The sequence below is a fragment of the Brassica rapa genome, chromosome A03 (assembly GCF_000309985.2).
Source record: "Brassica rapa cultivar Chiifu-401-42 chromosome A03, CAAS_Brap_v3.01, whole genome shotgun sequence".
Classification (NCBI taxonomy): Eukaryota; Viridiplantae; Streptophyta; class Magnoliopsida; order Brassicales; family Brassicaceae; genus Brassica; species Brassica rapa.
This window is the reverse complement of record NC_024797.2, coordinates 25599144-25614610: the sequence shown is the minus strand read 5'-3', so window position 1 is coordinate 25614610 and position 15467 is coordinate 25599144. Positions and strand designations below refer to the sequence as shown.

Here is a 15467-nt window from a genome sequence, read left to right as displayed (position 1 = left end):
ATGGCTATTTCGAGAGTCTTCTTCTCCGACTTGAAGTCCGGCAAATGCTCTTCCGTCGCCGAAGCACGTCTTCTACGGTTCTGGGAGGCGAGGAACGTCAAGCGCGGTGGTGAGTTGATGTGGGTCGATATGCTGCTTATGGACGTTAATGTAAGTACGAGTCTTCATGTTTTTCTTTAGATCTGTGTTCCTTCATTTTCTAATTTTTAGATCTTATTTGTTTCCGTCAACTGTGATGCAAGCTACTATCAACGCAAATCGGCTTCCAAAATTCCGAGAGAGGCTCGCCGCCGGAACGATGTATTCTGTCTCTGGCTTCGACGTGGTTCGCTGTTGCTCAGAACTTCAAGCTTGCGGACTCTTCTTTGATGATTCGGTTTAACGAATCAACTGAGTTTGACGTGCTAGCTGATCCGGTCTCACCATTACCTGTAGAGGGATGCCGGTTCCGTAACCAAACTGAGTTAGTTGGTTTGGCCAATACTAACACTTAGCTTCCAGGTACGGATGTGGTTATATAAATGTTTGTTTTGTATATTGCCTTTGTGCTATATGGATTAGTGTCTGTTTACCACGTAGCTTGCTTATATCGATTTTGGAATCTGTAGATATTATTGGTGAGATCATGGCAGTGAAGAGCACCGTGTCTGACCCTCCGGCGGACAAAAATCGTGTCATGGTCACCGTTAAACTAGACAAGTGATTTAGATTTTACTTTTGAACCTTCAATATTTGCTTATTCGTTTTAACTACACTAATGGTTGTTACAAATATGCAGTGATGTGTCTATTACTCTTAGCATGTTCGACGTTCAAGCCGTAGCTTTTCACCAAAAGCTTGGAGGCATGCGTGGTGATCTTAAAGTGATTGTTGCAACGAGCATAAATCCGAAGATGGTCGGAGGTATTCTGTTGTTTGTTTCGTACGGTGTCATGTGATATATGTAGAATCCTGTTTCTTATTTTTTTTCTATGATGTGTAGGTCGTTTATTCCTCAACGCGACATCAGGAACGCATGTCAATTACGATAAGGAGACAAATGCAGGGGAGTCTTTCTTTACAGGTAAGCTTAGCATGTATTGAGTGTGTAAGCATATGTTGTAAGTTTGTGATGCTGACGTTCATATATTTATGTACAGACTGGTGGCTAGAGACACAGGTCTTCCGGCCGCTGCACCACTGCTAAGGTTTTATGCCAAGGTTGAGCCTGTGACAATTGCTGAGCTTAACAATTTTATCACCACTGCTCAGTCACAGGTAATTAGTTTAACCTTGGCGCATTCGTGTGTATATATATTGGTTTTGTAATTTTGGACTGCATGTGATGTTGATGTATAAACCGTAGGAAATCGACTTCTTATGCACTGGGAGAGTTTCCCGAGCTGAAGCGGACAAGGGGTGGTGCTATGTTGCATGCTCTAAGTGCAGTAAGAAGTTGCAGCGCACTGTCACTTCGTTTGAATGTGCGCGTTGCAATAATACTAATGCTGTCGGGTCTCTTCGGTATGTAGCAAATTTGGTATAATATAATAGTTGGACGCTTTTCTGATCACATGCATCACACTAAGTACACTTCTATTTATTTGTTTTTTTAGTTATTGTGTTGAGATGGTTATAACGGATGATACTGCGGAAGGGACATTCGTTTGTTTTCATGGTATGATGGCTAAGCTGCACAATCTCAGGGCAAGTGAGGCTGTTCAGATATTGGTAAGCTATACGTGTGCTTCTTTATGTAGTTATTATATAACGTCACTAACACGTTTTCGGATTCCATCTGATAACAAGGCCGAGGAAGGAGTGAACCCTGAGTCCGTGGTGCCTCCGTTCGTTGCTGAAATGGAAGGCAAGACCTACACTTTCCAGGTCCGAATCACGTCATACAATTTCACCGTCAATCATCAGACGTTCACCGTCTCGCGTATCATCAATGAGGTTGAGCGTGCACCAGCTCCTGACTTTGTCGATGATGTAAGTACAATGTTCGTTATGATGTTTCGTTATTAGCATATGCAATGTCTAACAATCTGAGTGTATCAGGGAGGTGATGACGATGATGATGATGATGCGCCGGATGGGACGACCAGTGGTGAGAAATCTGCTTCCGGCAAGGGCGGTAGTGAGACATCAAAGAGTGCTGGAAAGAAGCCAGTTGGAAATGTGCGCAAGAGGGCGCGTGTTGATTGATATGGATCGTCAGTGATCATCTTTCCATGTTCTGAATTCTAATAATGTTTTCACATTCTACTTATTTTTGGATTTTATCTATTTATGTTATAGATTTTCTTCTTTCACTTTCCTTTGTTTCTTTCTTTGTGGTTGTTATAAAATGATCTTTTGAATTGGTGGTTGATTTATTTTCGGTGAGTTAGTCAATTTTAATGATTATAATTATAAATATATATATATCCAGAAATTGTGATAACAATAGATACGAGTGTGAAAATTATTTGTGTTTTATGTTATGTGCATGAGTGTACGTCCATAATCATGTTATGGATTACAAAAACTTAAGTTTTTGGTTGTGTGCATGAGTATACGTCTACAATCCATAATATGATTATCTATGTTTCCCATGTGTTCACGTAAGTTTTTTCTGATTTTTTTTTTGTATCTTAGTGTTGTCGCAGATTAACTTATCGCATTAATTAATATTTTGGGGGTGGTGAGATGGCTATTCACACGTCTTCAAGACTGAATCATTTCTTTGGGACGTGATTCGACTATTCACATTGTATGTAACAAATGTTTGTAGAGTGAGTTACCTAATAGGACACATTTTTCTTTTTTTTAACATGATAAGACACATCTCGCTGGAGGGACACTTTCTTTTGAAGAAGAGAGTTTTTGTGGACATTTTTGCCCTCCAGAAATCGAATCACGTGTTGGGACTCCCTAGACAGCTAACTACAATTTAAAGTTGATTTATGGGAAGGTGGAAATAATTGTGACCACGTGATTGAAATTTAAAATGAAAATTTAACGGCTGGACGATGTAGAGCAGATATGAGTTTACGGATTTATGGGCTTTTGTTTCTGACCATTTGATTGATAAGGAAAATAAGATCTAAAGGTTATGATTTTTTTCAACATACTTATTTTGTTATTATCACATATTATAATATATAAAATCAATATATAATATATATACAAATTAGAAATTAGAAATTTTTTCTATTTTGAGATCCATATAAAGATATATTTATTTTAATATATTAAAATTGAATTAAGTGGACAAACTTCCATGAACATATATTGTGGATGTGGATGGTATAATTAAAAAAAAAAAGAGTTGTGGACGTCGTATTATAAAAATTGAGTTATGGATGGTGTGTATCAAAGAACAGCCACAGAAAAAATTTGAGTGCATTACACATTTGTGAACACATTTGTAGATGAAAATGTTATGAACAAAATAAATTGTCGACACATCTTGTGGATAGGGGAAAAAGGATTCGTGAGTAATCAGCAAAAATGTAAGGTGTGGATGTGGTTATCATCTAAATCAAGAAAACGTTTTGCACATTTTAAGAATCTTGGGTGAAAGCGTGAATAATCAAAACGTGAGGGACCACAGTTGCAAAAAACTGAAAATTTGTCATTGTCGTTCTTGCTCTCGAGCATGACCCAGCTCACCGACTAGTAGCAGATCAAACCCGTCAACATCATCAGCTCCATGAACCTCTCCGATTCCAGCCCTTCTCTGCGTTTGTCGTCGCACAGGTTCAGCCGTCCTCCCTTGAAGTAAAGAGGTGCCGTCGTCACACATTCAAACACAACTTTCTCGTCTTCTTCATCCTCTTGCTTCTCCACATCCCCTTTTCACTGTCACAGAACAAACAATTATGAAATAGTTTTCAACCCAAAACTTCGTATCTTATGGCTGCAAACAGATCTCGTCCTCAACTCATCTTCTACAAATCAAAATCAAATGAAAACATTAAGGATTCGCAGAGGCAAATCTGGTCCTAACCCAGTGGTGGTCGCACATTATTGTTGAGGTGTTGACGTTTCTATGCTGTAGTGAGCGCAAGGGATCGAGCTCAGAGATAGATTGGGAGGTGGAGTTGGTTTGGTCAAAGAATCAAGCTCTTAAAGATTTCCGAGAGACAGAGCTATGAATTTTTGAGGTTTGTGATATTATTATTGAAAGCAAAAAGAAACACAGAGAAAAACAAAACATTGCAGAGAAAGGTTGAGGTTGTTGTCGATATTCTTCGACAAGCGATGGAGGAAGGAGAGAGTTTCGAAATTAAGGTTTAGGGAATATGGGAAAGTAAAAAATAGATCTGAGATTTGAAATCAGAATTGGAGAGAGAATTAATTTTTGAATTTCTTATACAAATTATTTTATTGCTTAGTTAGAGTATAGAAAGTGATCGGTTAGTTAGAACTTGGAAGAAAGTGTAACTGAGTCTTGTTGGAGGGCATGATAGACATTGTACATCAATAAAGTGTGTCTCCAGCCACATGTGTCTATATGTGTAATTCATAAGTGAGAAAGTGTCCTAAAGTGTAAAAAAAAGCTTATAAAATAGTTGGGCCTTTGCATATATAAGAAAAAGTCGGACCTGGTATAACAAAATTTTATATGGTTTACGATTTCATTATCTTCCGCTGGGTCTTTTCCTTGAACATAAAGCTACGCACCATTTAATATTCTGTCTTACTATACAAATAATAATGCGGTTCCTACTCTAATACATAACATTATATTAAAATATTGGACTCTAATAAATGGCATAAAATATTTATCAAAATGGCATAAAATATTTAGTCTTCAAATACAATAACAATTTATATTTAATATTTATTTTAACTATTTACATAATTTTTAAAAAATCATCCCGCCCGTAGGGCGGGCCGACACTAGTGATTATATAAAGAAAACATAACTGTATGCATATTAAAAAGGTCAAATATATATATATATATTTAGTTTATCAATACTATATATTTTAAATATTTATTATATAAGTTCACCATTTGCAAAGCGCAGGTTATCCTAGTTCAGATGATTCTAAAAGATAGTTATATGAAGAAAAGGGATGCAAAACTGAGAAGAATGAGTCCGAAAGAAACTAGATTAAAGTCAATGCAATAATCTTTTGAGAGGATTAGAACTTAGATGAATGCTAATTTTTCTGCTGCTTCCGAGAAGAGACATGATTTTATAAGTGAAGAAAAATTCAGATCTTTTAGTTCTCGGTTAAGTATGAAAAAGTTTCAGGTCATCAATAGTTCTTTAGTTCCAGTGCTGATGAGGATGATAACAAGGATGATAACAGATATCCCTTTTATATTATTTGAGGAGCATTAATTTAAACTAACATTGACCTCATGTGTTATTAACCAAATTGCCATTTCTTAGGTGTCAACACTAGAATCACTCTCACACTCTTTAATTAAATACTCTCTCCTTATTAGACTAATTACATATATTACCATTATTCATTACAATATAGCTTAACATAATATATTATATGACTCCTATCTAAATAACTGATAACTCATTTGATCATTCATTACCCATTTCTCACGCGGCCTCCTTCGTATTAATAAAAAAAAATTATTATTGATTTTCGTAGTCACTTTATGTTTCTATATCCGTCAAGTAGATACAAATATATTAGTAAAAGTAGTATAACACAGGTTTTAGTTCAAAAATATTTCTCATCTATCTTGAGACGCCTATCATCTTTATAATATAAATACAAATAAAATCGAATATAGCTCGAAACGCCTATCATCTTTGAGAATATAAAAATCTCAAGTATAAATCTGTTTTTGTATAAGTAAGAAAGTTCGTCTCACTTAAATGATATCAACTATAAAACAATTTTAATATCTTCAAAATGTAGAAGAAGCTATATAACTGCTTGATCTATATGGTTTGTATTAATTTTCTTATTTCAGAAGTTCTTATTGTCCAATGGTCATATGTTATTTTTTTTTTATATCAACCTCACATATATAAACTCATTATAGGTATAGTTATATTGAATATATAAAAAAATGTATTAAGCTATAGACTTAACAGGTTAGCTACGTATGTTATTATGTTGAATTTGAAAAATTTATTAGTCCGCTTGGACAAATAAAATTAGATATCAATTCAAAATTTTCATTGATTGCCTTTTTAAGTGATTAAGTATTTATCGGTAATTACGGTTGTATATAAAGAAAGTTAGATTATTCGATGTCAAAAAAAAAAAAAAAAAGAAAGTTAGATTATTCTGATTGGACAAATTAAATTACATATCAATTCCTAATTTTAATTGATTGATTTTTTTTATAATCATTAATCATTCATCTGCAATTACGGTTGTATATAAAGAAAGTTAGATTTAAAACTGAGTTACGGCTTTACACCTTCAATCTACTTCAAAAACTAATATTTTTAAATCTACTTCAATTACACCTAACCAGTTACACAAGTTTTTTTGGGAAAAAAACTACATTATATAAATCTGCATAATTTCGTTCAATATTTTATTATATCTAATATTTGTGACTACTTTTTTTACTTTATAATATCTATAGATTAAAGTAATAATCTCTTTTAATCACTCATTCCGCACAGGGCGCAGATTATTAAGTTAAAGACCAACTTTGAATTGTTAACTACGTCAAATTTAGAATGGGAATGTGATTGTCACTGATTGATTTTTACATTTAATTTGATTGACCAGCACCACATTAATTTCCTATAATACAACAATCAAATAATGTATGATAAGGAACAAAGGAAGTAATATATTCAGATTTCGATTTGAAATAGAAAATTTGATTGTGGCAATTAATGATAGCGAGTATACCCTAGACCTAGGCGTCTTGCATATATAAATACTAGGCCTTATATCTACATCTCCTCACCATTCTCTCCTTCTCAAAACATCTTTACTACTACGATCTAGCATTCACAACAGTCATAGAATTGTTTAACCATCAATTTCTAATTTATTTTTATTTTCTTATATTTTGTTTTTGAAGGGTTTTATTAGTTTATTGCTTATGTTTCATTTTATTTCTACTTCAGAATTTATTTATATTAGTATTTGCTTACTCTTATTATTTATTAATTCAGCTCCACGACCTATAATTCAATTAAACAAACAAAAATACAAGTTAAAAAAAAATAAAGATTAAATGGTTAGTGAAACGCACAATTTTCTTTAAAGTTTTTAAAATATGTAGTATTTCTTTCTATGGTTTCTACCTTTATAATAACTATTAATTAAAAGTGATAATCTCTTTAGATCTACTCACTCTGCGCATGGCGCGGGTTATCACCTAGTTGTATTATTGTTTGTAATGTGATGTGATTAACTCTTTTCAATCTTTTATACTGCTTCCTATAAATACAGCATCTTATAAGCTCGTTGCAAAGCGATGGAGAAGACGTAAGAGATAAGACAGTCAGTAGCCAATCCATCGGAAAGAGTGATTCTAGGAGCTCCCAGATTATAAAAGCTCCATCCCCGAACGAGACTCAAAACCATCAGGTAAATTTCAAACACTCACATTACTTGTTGAGAGGGAGAAGAACAACAGTAACCCTCTACTTCAACCTTTTTTAGTAAAAAAAAATAACAAATGGCTCCATCATTGGGTTTAGTGTTAAGTTGAATGCTCTTAATATTTCTTCACGTAATTTCGCCCCATAAATAATGGTTTCTTAATTATAATTCTTCAAATAAAACCACAGACCCCTTAGAGCAATATGCATGATTTCTTTCTCACTTCCTCTTATTATATATTCAATGCTAAACTCTATTTTACCTTCTGAAATTTTGTGCAAATACTGAATTTCGTACATACACCGTATGGCCAAAAAAGTTCATCAACAAAACATTAATAAAAGGACAACAAAACCTCATAGTTACTGCTATTAAAGCTTCAATTCAAAAACAAAACAACAACGAACATAAACCCATATAGATATGATCAATCATTCCTGAAACTTGGTAAGAAACAACGAGCTTCAGAGAATGAAACAGTGGAAGATGGTAGTTGTTCAATCTTGTTTGTATCGAGATTGAATACAAAGATGTCAGTGTCATACCAATTTATCTCATGAGCAGCAAAGTAAATGGAGTTCTTAGTGACGCCTTCTTGTTCCTTAGACTATTGTAGTTTTTGGTGCTAACTATTGCGATTCTTTGTTTACATATCTGATTGTCAACCAGTATAATTCTTAGGGGGGTTACTGGGCAAAGAATTCTAGAGGAATTATTAAATTTTGAGATTCCACTGTTATTGGTTTGTGAATTTTTAAAATCTACATAGAATCCATTGATATTGGGGTGATGATTTTTAAATTCCACTCAAAATCTTTAATTATTGGAAAAGTTTAGTTTTCATTGATTTTAAGATTCTTTTTAAATCTATTGTTATTGGGATGTAAATTTTCTTTGCTTTTACTCATAGTACTCAACTTTGAGAATATCATCTATACCCATAAGATTTCTGAAATCAATGTAATAAAATACACTCACATACAAAAACTCAAATTGAAGAATGAAATAATAAACAAATCACAACTTTAACATAATACAATTCACAACTTACAAAAATAGAAAAATATTAAAAAATTTAAATAAAAATTGTAAAAATTATTTTAAAAAGCACTTTCGAATTTTTTTTTAAAAAAATTAAAAATAAAAATTCAAAATTTCTTTACAAAAAATACAAATTTAAAGCATATATTTCGAAATTATATAAAAAATATTTTTTATTATTTATATATCTATAAAGTAAGAAGTAGAAATTAATTTTTTGGTCATTTTATTTCTTGAGATCTTTTTTGTGACAAATTTTTTTTTAAAGTTGTTTAAGAATTGCCTTAATTGAAATGATTTTATTTCTTTTTTTTTGTACCACCATAATTTCTTACTTCAAAAGTTAATAACAATCAATAGAATTCTATACACAAGTAATGAAAATCTATGTAAAAGTATTTGATAAAAATTTTAAAATCTAGTTAACTCGTAAAATCCTCTCAACTATTAAAATCATCAAATTTCACAAAATTATACTGGTTGACAATCAGATATGTAAACAAGAATCGCAATAGTTAGCACCAAAAATTACAATAGTCGAAGCGATTATTTTAGATTTGGGAATTACAGTGCTTGCTAAGGAACAAGAAGGCGTCACTAGTAACTCCATTTACTTCGCATATTATTAGTCTTCTTTATAAGGAGTTGTGGTATTAACAAACTACATCAAAAAAATAACAACAGTCACACATAACTATAAAAGAGAGAGATTCATTGCTTTAAAAAAACACATATGAACACGGAAATTCCTATTTGTTATTATTATATCTTAGCTTAGACTTGAAAAATTGGAATACAGCTGAATACAAGATATTTTTGTAGCACATCCACGTATTTATTTGAAAACAATTGTAAATAGTTTTCTATAAAATATGATATATTTATTTTATAAAATATGATAAGTTTATTTTATAATATAAATTTGCATGCGAGTTCCTTATCTAGTTTACATAGCAGCAAACCTATTTATATAAAAACATATAGGATCAATCATTCCTGAAACTTGGTAAGAACCAATGAGCTTCATAGAATGAAACAGTGGAAGAAAAAAGTTGTGGTAGTTGTTCAACCTTCTTTGTATCGAGATGGAATACAAATATTTCAGTGTCGTACCAATTTATCTCATGAGCAGCGAAGTAAATTGAGTTACTAGTGACACCTTCCAGGTCCTTAGCAAGCACCGTAATACCCAAATCTAAAATAATCGCTTCATCTCCCAAAGAAAAAATTTTCTCCCACTTAATCTTCCCATCTGATGAATCCATCTTAAAGATTCTAAAGTTCCATGTCTCAGACATAAAAGGACTTTTGCTCCTAACAATTAAGACATGTCCTCGTAAAGTGACTACCACATTATTCCTCCTGCGAACCTCTTGGACGGGTAATGGAATTCGAGGCAATCTTATCCGTGTTATTTTTTGTAGTTTTACGCATCCCCCTCCTAGGCTAACTCCGGAAACTTGCAGCGGAGATTCACCACCAGAAAAGTCGAAAACACAGAGTTCATCAATGGTGAGACAAAATTGCTTGTGATCTTTGAATACCATGTCTCGGATACCTGACAACCTTTCCGAGATTTGTTTCCACGAGTTATAACTTTTCTTCAAATAAACGAGAGTATCTCCTATAACAAGGTAATCTTTGGTTTTATCGTTTATCCACAATATCGGAGAGTAAAATCGTCGTCAATCCGATGATGTAGGAGGTAAATTGATCCTCTCGCAGGTTAAAAGATTTAAAATATAAACAGGGTCTTCCCTGTTTGCGTAATTACTAGGATCCATCAAAAGCCAGCTTCCACAAGTCGCCAAACATAAACTATCTGCAAAGTCATCGCCAAGATGGTGAGTTTTGTAGAGCTTTTCTTCTTTATCTTCAGGATTTAACAAGAGACAGTAATTCTTTTTCTCGGGATTAGAATCATCTAAGGGATCTTATTGTTCGGCTTAGATTGTCTCGCACCAGATAGCCAAGACGAACAAACTGATCTTGCTCGTTCGAAATCAGCAAATCCAAGGCGCTCGAAGATCAGTTGCATGAGATCACTCCCTCAAAAAAGACTATAATACTCCATCTGTTTCATAGTGTCATTTTGACCTTGTGCACACAAATTAAGAAACAATTAATTTTGTATATTTCCTATATAAAATACAATTACCTATACACCTAACCATATTTCAACCAATAGAAAAATAAATCACGGCATAAAATTAATAAAATTTGCATTAAAAATCGAAAACGACACTTATTTTGTAACGAAAATTTTTTCTACAACGACACTTAATATGAAACGGAGGGAGTAATATATTAAGAGATAATAACTCCATATCTTTAAGTAGCCTAGCCTACAGCTTTTATTATTAAAGAAACAAAAGTTGTTGTATTTGGCAATAATCTTCTTTTTTTTTAAATACTTATTTGGCAATAATCATTTATTTTTTTATCTAATGATTAAAAATCTGGAAAACATTAATTTGATGCATATCCATAAGACATGAGTATACCTTTTTTATTTATACAAAGAAAATCATACTTTAATACTTTGTAGCAAATATAATCAATATATGGTAGTTGATTTTCCCTTACTCATGCGCACATAGAAATATTGACAACATAAATATATTTTAAAGTATTAATATTATTATTTAATTCAATTATTTTGTAATTAATAGGTACCATTTGTTTAAAGAATAGATATATTATTTTAATTAGACATGTAATTTAGATATATAATATCTAGTCTATTTAGTTAATACTTGTGTATTTTTAATTGTATTTACTTCTTAAATTTAACCACAATATTTTTTGTGCTGAAATAAATTGCAATTTTCGTTAATTTCAGTTGTATTTTTTTAATCTTAAATATGCATGTATACTTTCTTATTCTTTTGTATAAATTGATATTTTTTGATTTATAAAAATAGTAAAAATAAAATAAAATGATGACTAGTACAAAGTTTTATAATAGAAAATAAAATTTTGGAAAAATTGTCAGCGTACTTGGTGTAATATGGTGGTAAATATCTAATATGTCAATAATATCACCATCTTTATGTTAATTCATGTCACATATACAAAGTAAAAATTAATATGGTGAAAACTACATAATCAGGTTTAATTGATTTTATCATTAATAAATAGGGTCAAAAAAAAAAGTCGCACCTCTTCTCTCCCAAAGGCGACAAAACAGAACAAACTTTTCTCGGCGATAACTACCGGCCGGCACCGACTCCGGCGTCGGTTCGTACTCGTTTTTAATTATTGTTTTCAATTTATCTGTGTTATAGTGTATTGTATCATTAAGTATGGTTTCATCGAAATCATTATCTTCGACGTATTTTCGTTTCAAGCGACATGTCTTCTCGTCACAGTGTCTCTTCCCTTCCCGCCGCCGTGGTGAAATTGTCTCGTCATGGACAAACAGTCTGGTGGTTATCTATTGGTTCATTGCGCCGGTATGGGATTTGGATCAGATCTTTCACGAATTCAGTTTCTCCCTAATTGGTGAGTCTATTACCTCCTTAACTGTTGAGTATCATCTTCGGACAAACAGAACTTGGATGTTCTGCGTTGTCGGCGTGTTTCCGTGGCTAGTCAGGCACGACGGTTTATTATCTCCCATAAGTTCCTCAAAAGAATCACTAGTCCTTTGGAACAAAAGAAGGAATCTTAAACCGCCATGGCTGTGGGGACTAATATGGATATCATATTCGTTTAAGAATTTGATATGGATGATTGTGTCTTCACTACGTCAAGGAGATGGGTCACGTCTTTACTTGATAGTAGGAGGAAAGATGGATTGGTTGTGCGAAGACATGTGGTGGAAGATGATGGTTTCAAATGATTATCAAGGTCAATATGAGGGGTTTCTTTGGAAATGGATAGAGATTACAACAAAAGAGTGTATGGAATGGGTAACGATATAACAAATGGATCGTGCCTCCTGATCTATTAAGTGATGAAAGGTGTTGGATCACAATGGATGACAGCCAAACACAAGATCATATAAGACCGAGAACAACAATAGAAAAGGTTAGCGAATCAGTCTATCCTGCAATAGAGTTAGGAAGCATCGTGTTATTACTTTTCTATTATCATGTTCAGCTTAAAAATGTATTTGTTGTATGTTTCGATTCTGGTTCTCTGTTAACTCTCTTTTGATATTAATAAAGTTAAGATGTTAAAAAAAAAAAGGGGTCAAACTGTAATTAATAAAACTTGAACCACATTTTAAAAAATTAGATCCGACCCAAGACATCTAACCCAGCCATATTAACTCGTCTTTCCCTAAATCATTTCCCAGACAACTAACCTAGAAAGAAAATCACGAGGATAAAGCAATTGTCCGATAGCTGCAACATAAATAAAACACCATATGATCAAAATCCAGAAAAGAGATGCAGACAATAGTGGAGAGAGAGAGAATAAGGATTACTAGTAGAAATTGCATTTGAGACGGAATGGACGACTAAGCTGCTACGCTGTACCAATCCATATCCCTTGAGTCGTCTCCTCCTCTTCCTCAGAATCTGAGCCGCAACAAGATGAATCAATATCGGCTCCGCGGTGAAGAAAATAAAGCTCCGATGAGTAACACATCGTGCCATTGCCGTTTGAGCTTTGCTATTTCTATGCCACCTCAATTTCTACTAGCATTCCTTAAGATGCTAAGCTAAGCACAAAAGCCTCTTTTAATGGCTCTATGGGTTGAAGCCAAGTTTCATCCTTGGAGTTACAGTCTTACAGATGCATTTGTAGTGAGTTTTATTCTTCTATGGTTCTCCTTCCCATCTCACACTCTGTTTTCTCTCTCCGAAAGTCTCAATCTTTTCATTGTTTGTAACTTCGATAGGTGATTCTGGGTTAGTTGTCGGAAATAATTTAGGGGAAGATAAGCTAATATGGCTTGGGTCGGGTTAGATGTATTGGGTCGGATCTGATTTTTTAAAATATGGTTGTTAATTATAGATCGACCCATTTAATAATGCTAAAATCAATCGAACCTGATTATCTAGTTTCCACCCTATTAATTGTTACTTTGTACATGTGGCATGAATTAAGATTAATTAACATAAAGATGGTGATGTTTTTGACATATTATAATACTTGACATGTTTATCACCATATTATACAATAGATGGTGTAGTTGGCAATTTTTTTTTCTAAATTTTTTGAAAACTCACAAACGGATATTAATATTTACAAAATATTTTTTTTAAAAAAATTCTAAGTAACTTTATATTATAAATATATAAAATATAGATTAAAAAATATTATAAATAATCCGAACATAAAAAATTGATATTGGTTTATGAATTCTTATTATAGATCTACTAGGTTCGGTGTGCGCGGATAACATGTTCAAATTAAGAAAATTTATATTTTTGATTAGTAGTTTTTAGTTTAAGAAAGTGTTTGTTAATTTTGTGTGTTGTAGATTTAACCATAGAGTTTTTGTTTGAATGTGATGCGGTGATCAGTTTTTTCTTTTCTAAACAAAAGTAAGTTTGAATAATATATTGTGTTGAGCAATCAAATTTCATAGGAGAAAAGAGTATTTTTGAGTATTGAGTGGTGTCGTTTGCTATCAGGCTTAGGATAGCAGTTTATTTGTCTTTTAGAAGCGTTGTATGATATCAATGTCGGTGTCAAAGTAAAAGTGCGATCCTGATGTGGTTGTGAGTGATAGTTTTCCTGTATAAGTGTAATATTTGTAAGCATTTAGTTTGACATAAAATTTTTGTTTAGTTTATTACCTTCATGTAACCTTGGAATGATACTTGTGATGATTACGATTTGGTTTTTCTTGGTAGATATGCGATTTAACTCCCTGAATATAGCCGCCTCGTTGTCCCATATGGTTAGACGTACCATTTTGGATCTACAAAAAATTATTGTATTATATATTTATTGCTTAAAACAAATATTATTTAATAAAATGTTAGTACCTGTGTAAACGCAATCCAATCCAATCCAAAGGGAACGTTATCCAGTTCACACGGTTCAAAACTAAATAGTTTTTTTTTTTACAACAAAAGGCTATAAAACTAAGAAGATTCCTGGTCCGAGAGCCACCTCGGGGGAATTGAATCAACATAAACCATAGCAGATGGCGAAGTCCTAGCACCTCGTGCCAACTTGTCCGCCAGAGTATTTTGCGCCCTTGGTATATGTTGGATCGTAAAATTAAGAAAGAATTCCTTACATCGCAGAAACTCCTCCATGTGTGTAGTGAACGCGGGCCATTCTGTCGGTGTAGACACCATCTTCACCAATTGAGAACAGTCTGTTGCAAACACCACCTCTGAGACTTGTAGGGTCTTCATGCACTCCATCGCCCATATCAAAGCTTCACATTCAGCATGTAAAGGTGATAGACTCCTGCGAATCGACATTGCACCCATCATAGTATCCGCTGATCCATCTTTTTTGTAGACCCATCCCTGTCCTGTATAATGATCATTTTCCTTCCATGCTCCATCTATATAACACTTGTTAACTCCATATGGAAAAAGGTTCTCTGCAATATGTAGAGAGTCCCGATTTCTAGACTCCTTTGTCTGGGCTTCAGCCCACAAAACACCTTCAATTTCCGCCATCCGAAGAATATCGAAAGGGGGTTTTAGCTGATTCTTAAAAACTTTAGCGTTTCTATTCTTCCAAATATACCATAATATCCATGGGAAATAACCCAAATCTGGTTCCTTAGGTAACCGCCAGAAAAAATAGTCCATATTTGTGAAAAGTGACTGCGTAGGAAAAACTCCTGGGCATGATGGAATATTAGATAAAGCCCACGTTTGTAGTGCTAGCGGACACTCAAACAGAACATGATTAATAGATTCTTCCTCTGCACCGCAAATTTGAAATTGTACATCACATTTTATCCCTCGGGACTGAAGATTC

The 15467-nt window shown here is 33.2% G+C and overlaps 1 protein-coding gene and 1 pseudogene across 1 annotated transcript; one reads left to right on the top strand and one right to left on the bottom strand.

The window, feature by feature from the left end:
• Positions 1 to 2402, top strand: LOC103861735. Its single transcript, XM_033287406.1, has 9 exons — positions 1 to 150; positions 243 to 463; positions 562 to 699; positions 779 to 903; positions 983 to 1076; positions 1140 to 1257; positions 1346 to 1503; positions 1596 to 1971; positions 2041 to 2402. Exons 1-9 carry the CDS (start codon positions 1 to 3, stop codon positions 2185 to 2187), a joined length of 1527 nt encoding a protein of 508 aa, XP_033143297.1. The 3' UTR covers positions 2188 to 2402.
• Positions 2403 to 6958: 4556 nt separating this feature from the next.
• Positions 6959 to 15160, bottom strand: LOC103861734 (annotated as a pseudogene).
• Positions 15161 to 15467: the final 307 nt, after the last annotated feature.

Excerpts from the sequence above, each read along its gene's own strand:
- LOC103861735 (XM_033287406.1), top strand. The coding sequence starts at position 1 with ATGGCTATTTCGAGAGTCTTCTTCTCCGACTTGAAGTCCGGCAAATGC. Across the intron at positions 151-242 it reads TGCTGCTTATGGACGTTAAT|CTACTATCAACGCAAATCGG; the intron begins GTAAGTACGAGT and ends CTGTGATGCAAG. Across the intron at positions 1,258-1,345 it reads TCACCACTGCTCAGTCACAG|GAAATCGACTTCTTATGCAC; the intron begins GTAATTAGTTTA and ends TATAAACCGTAG.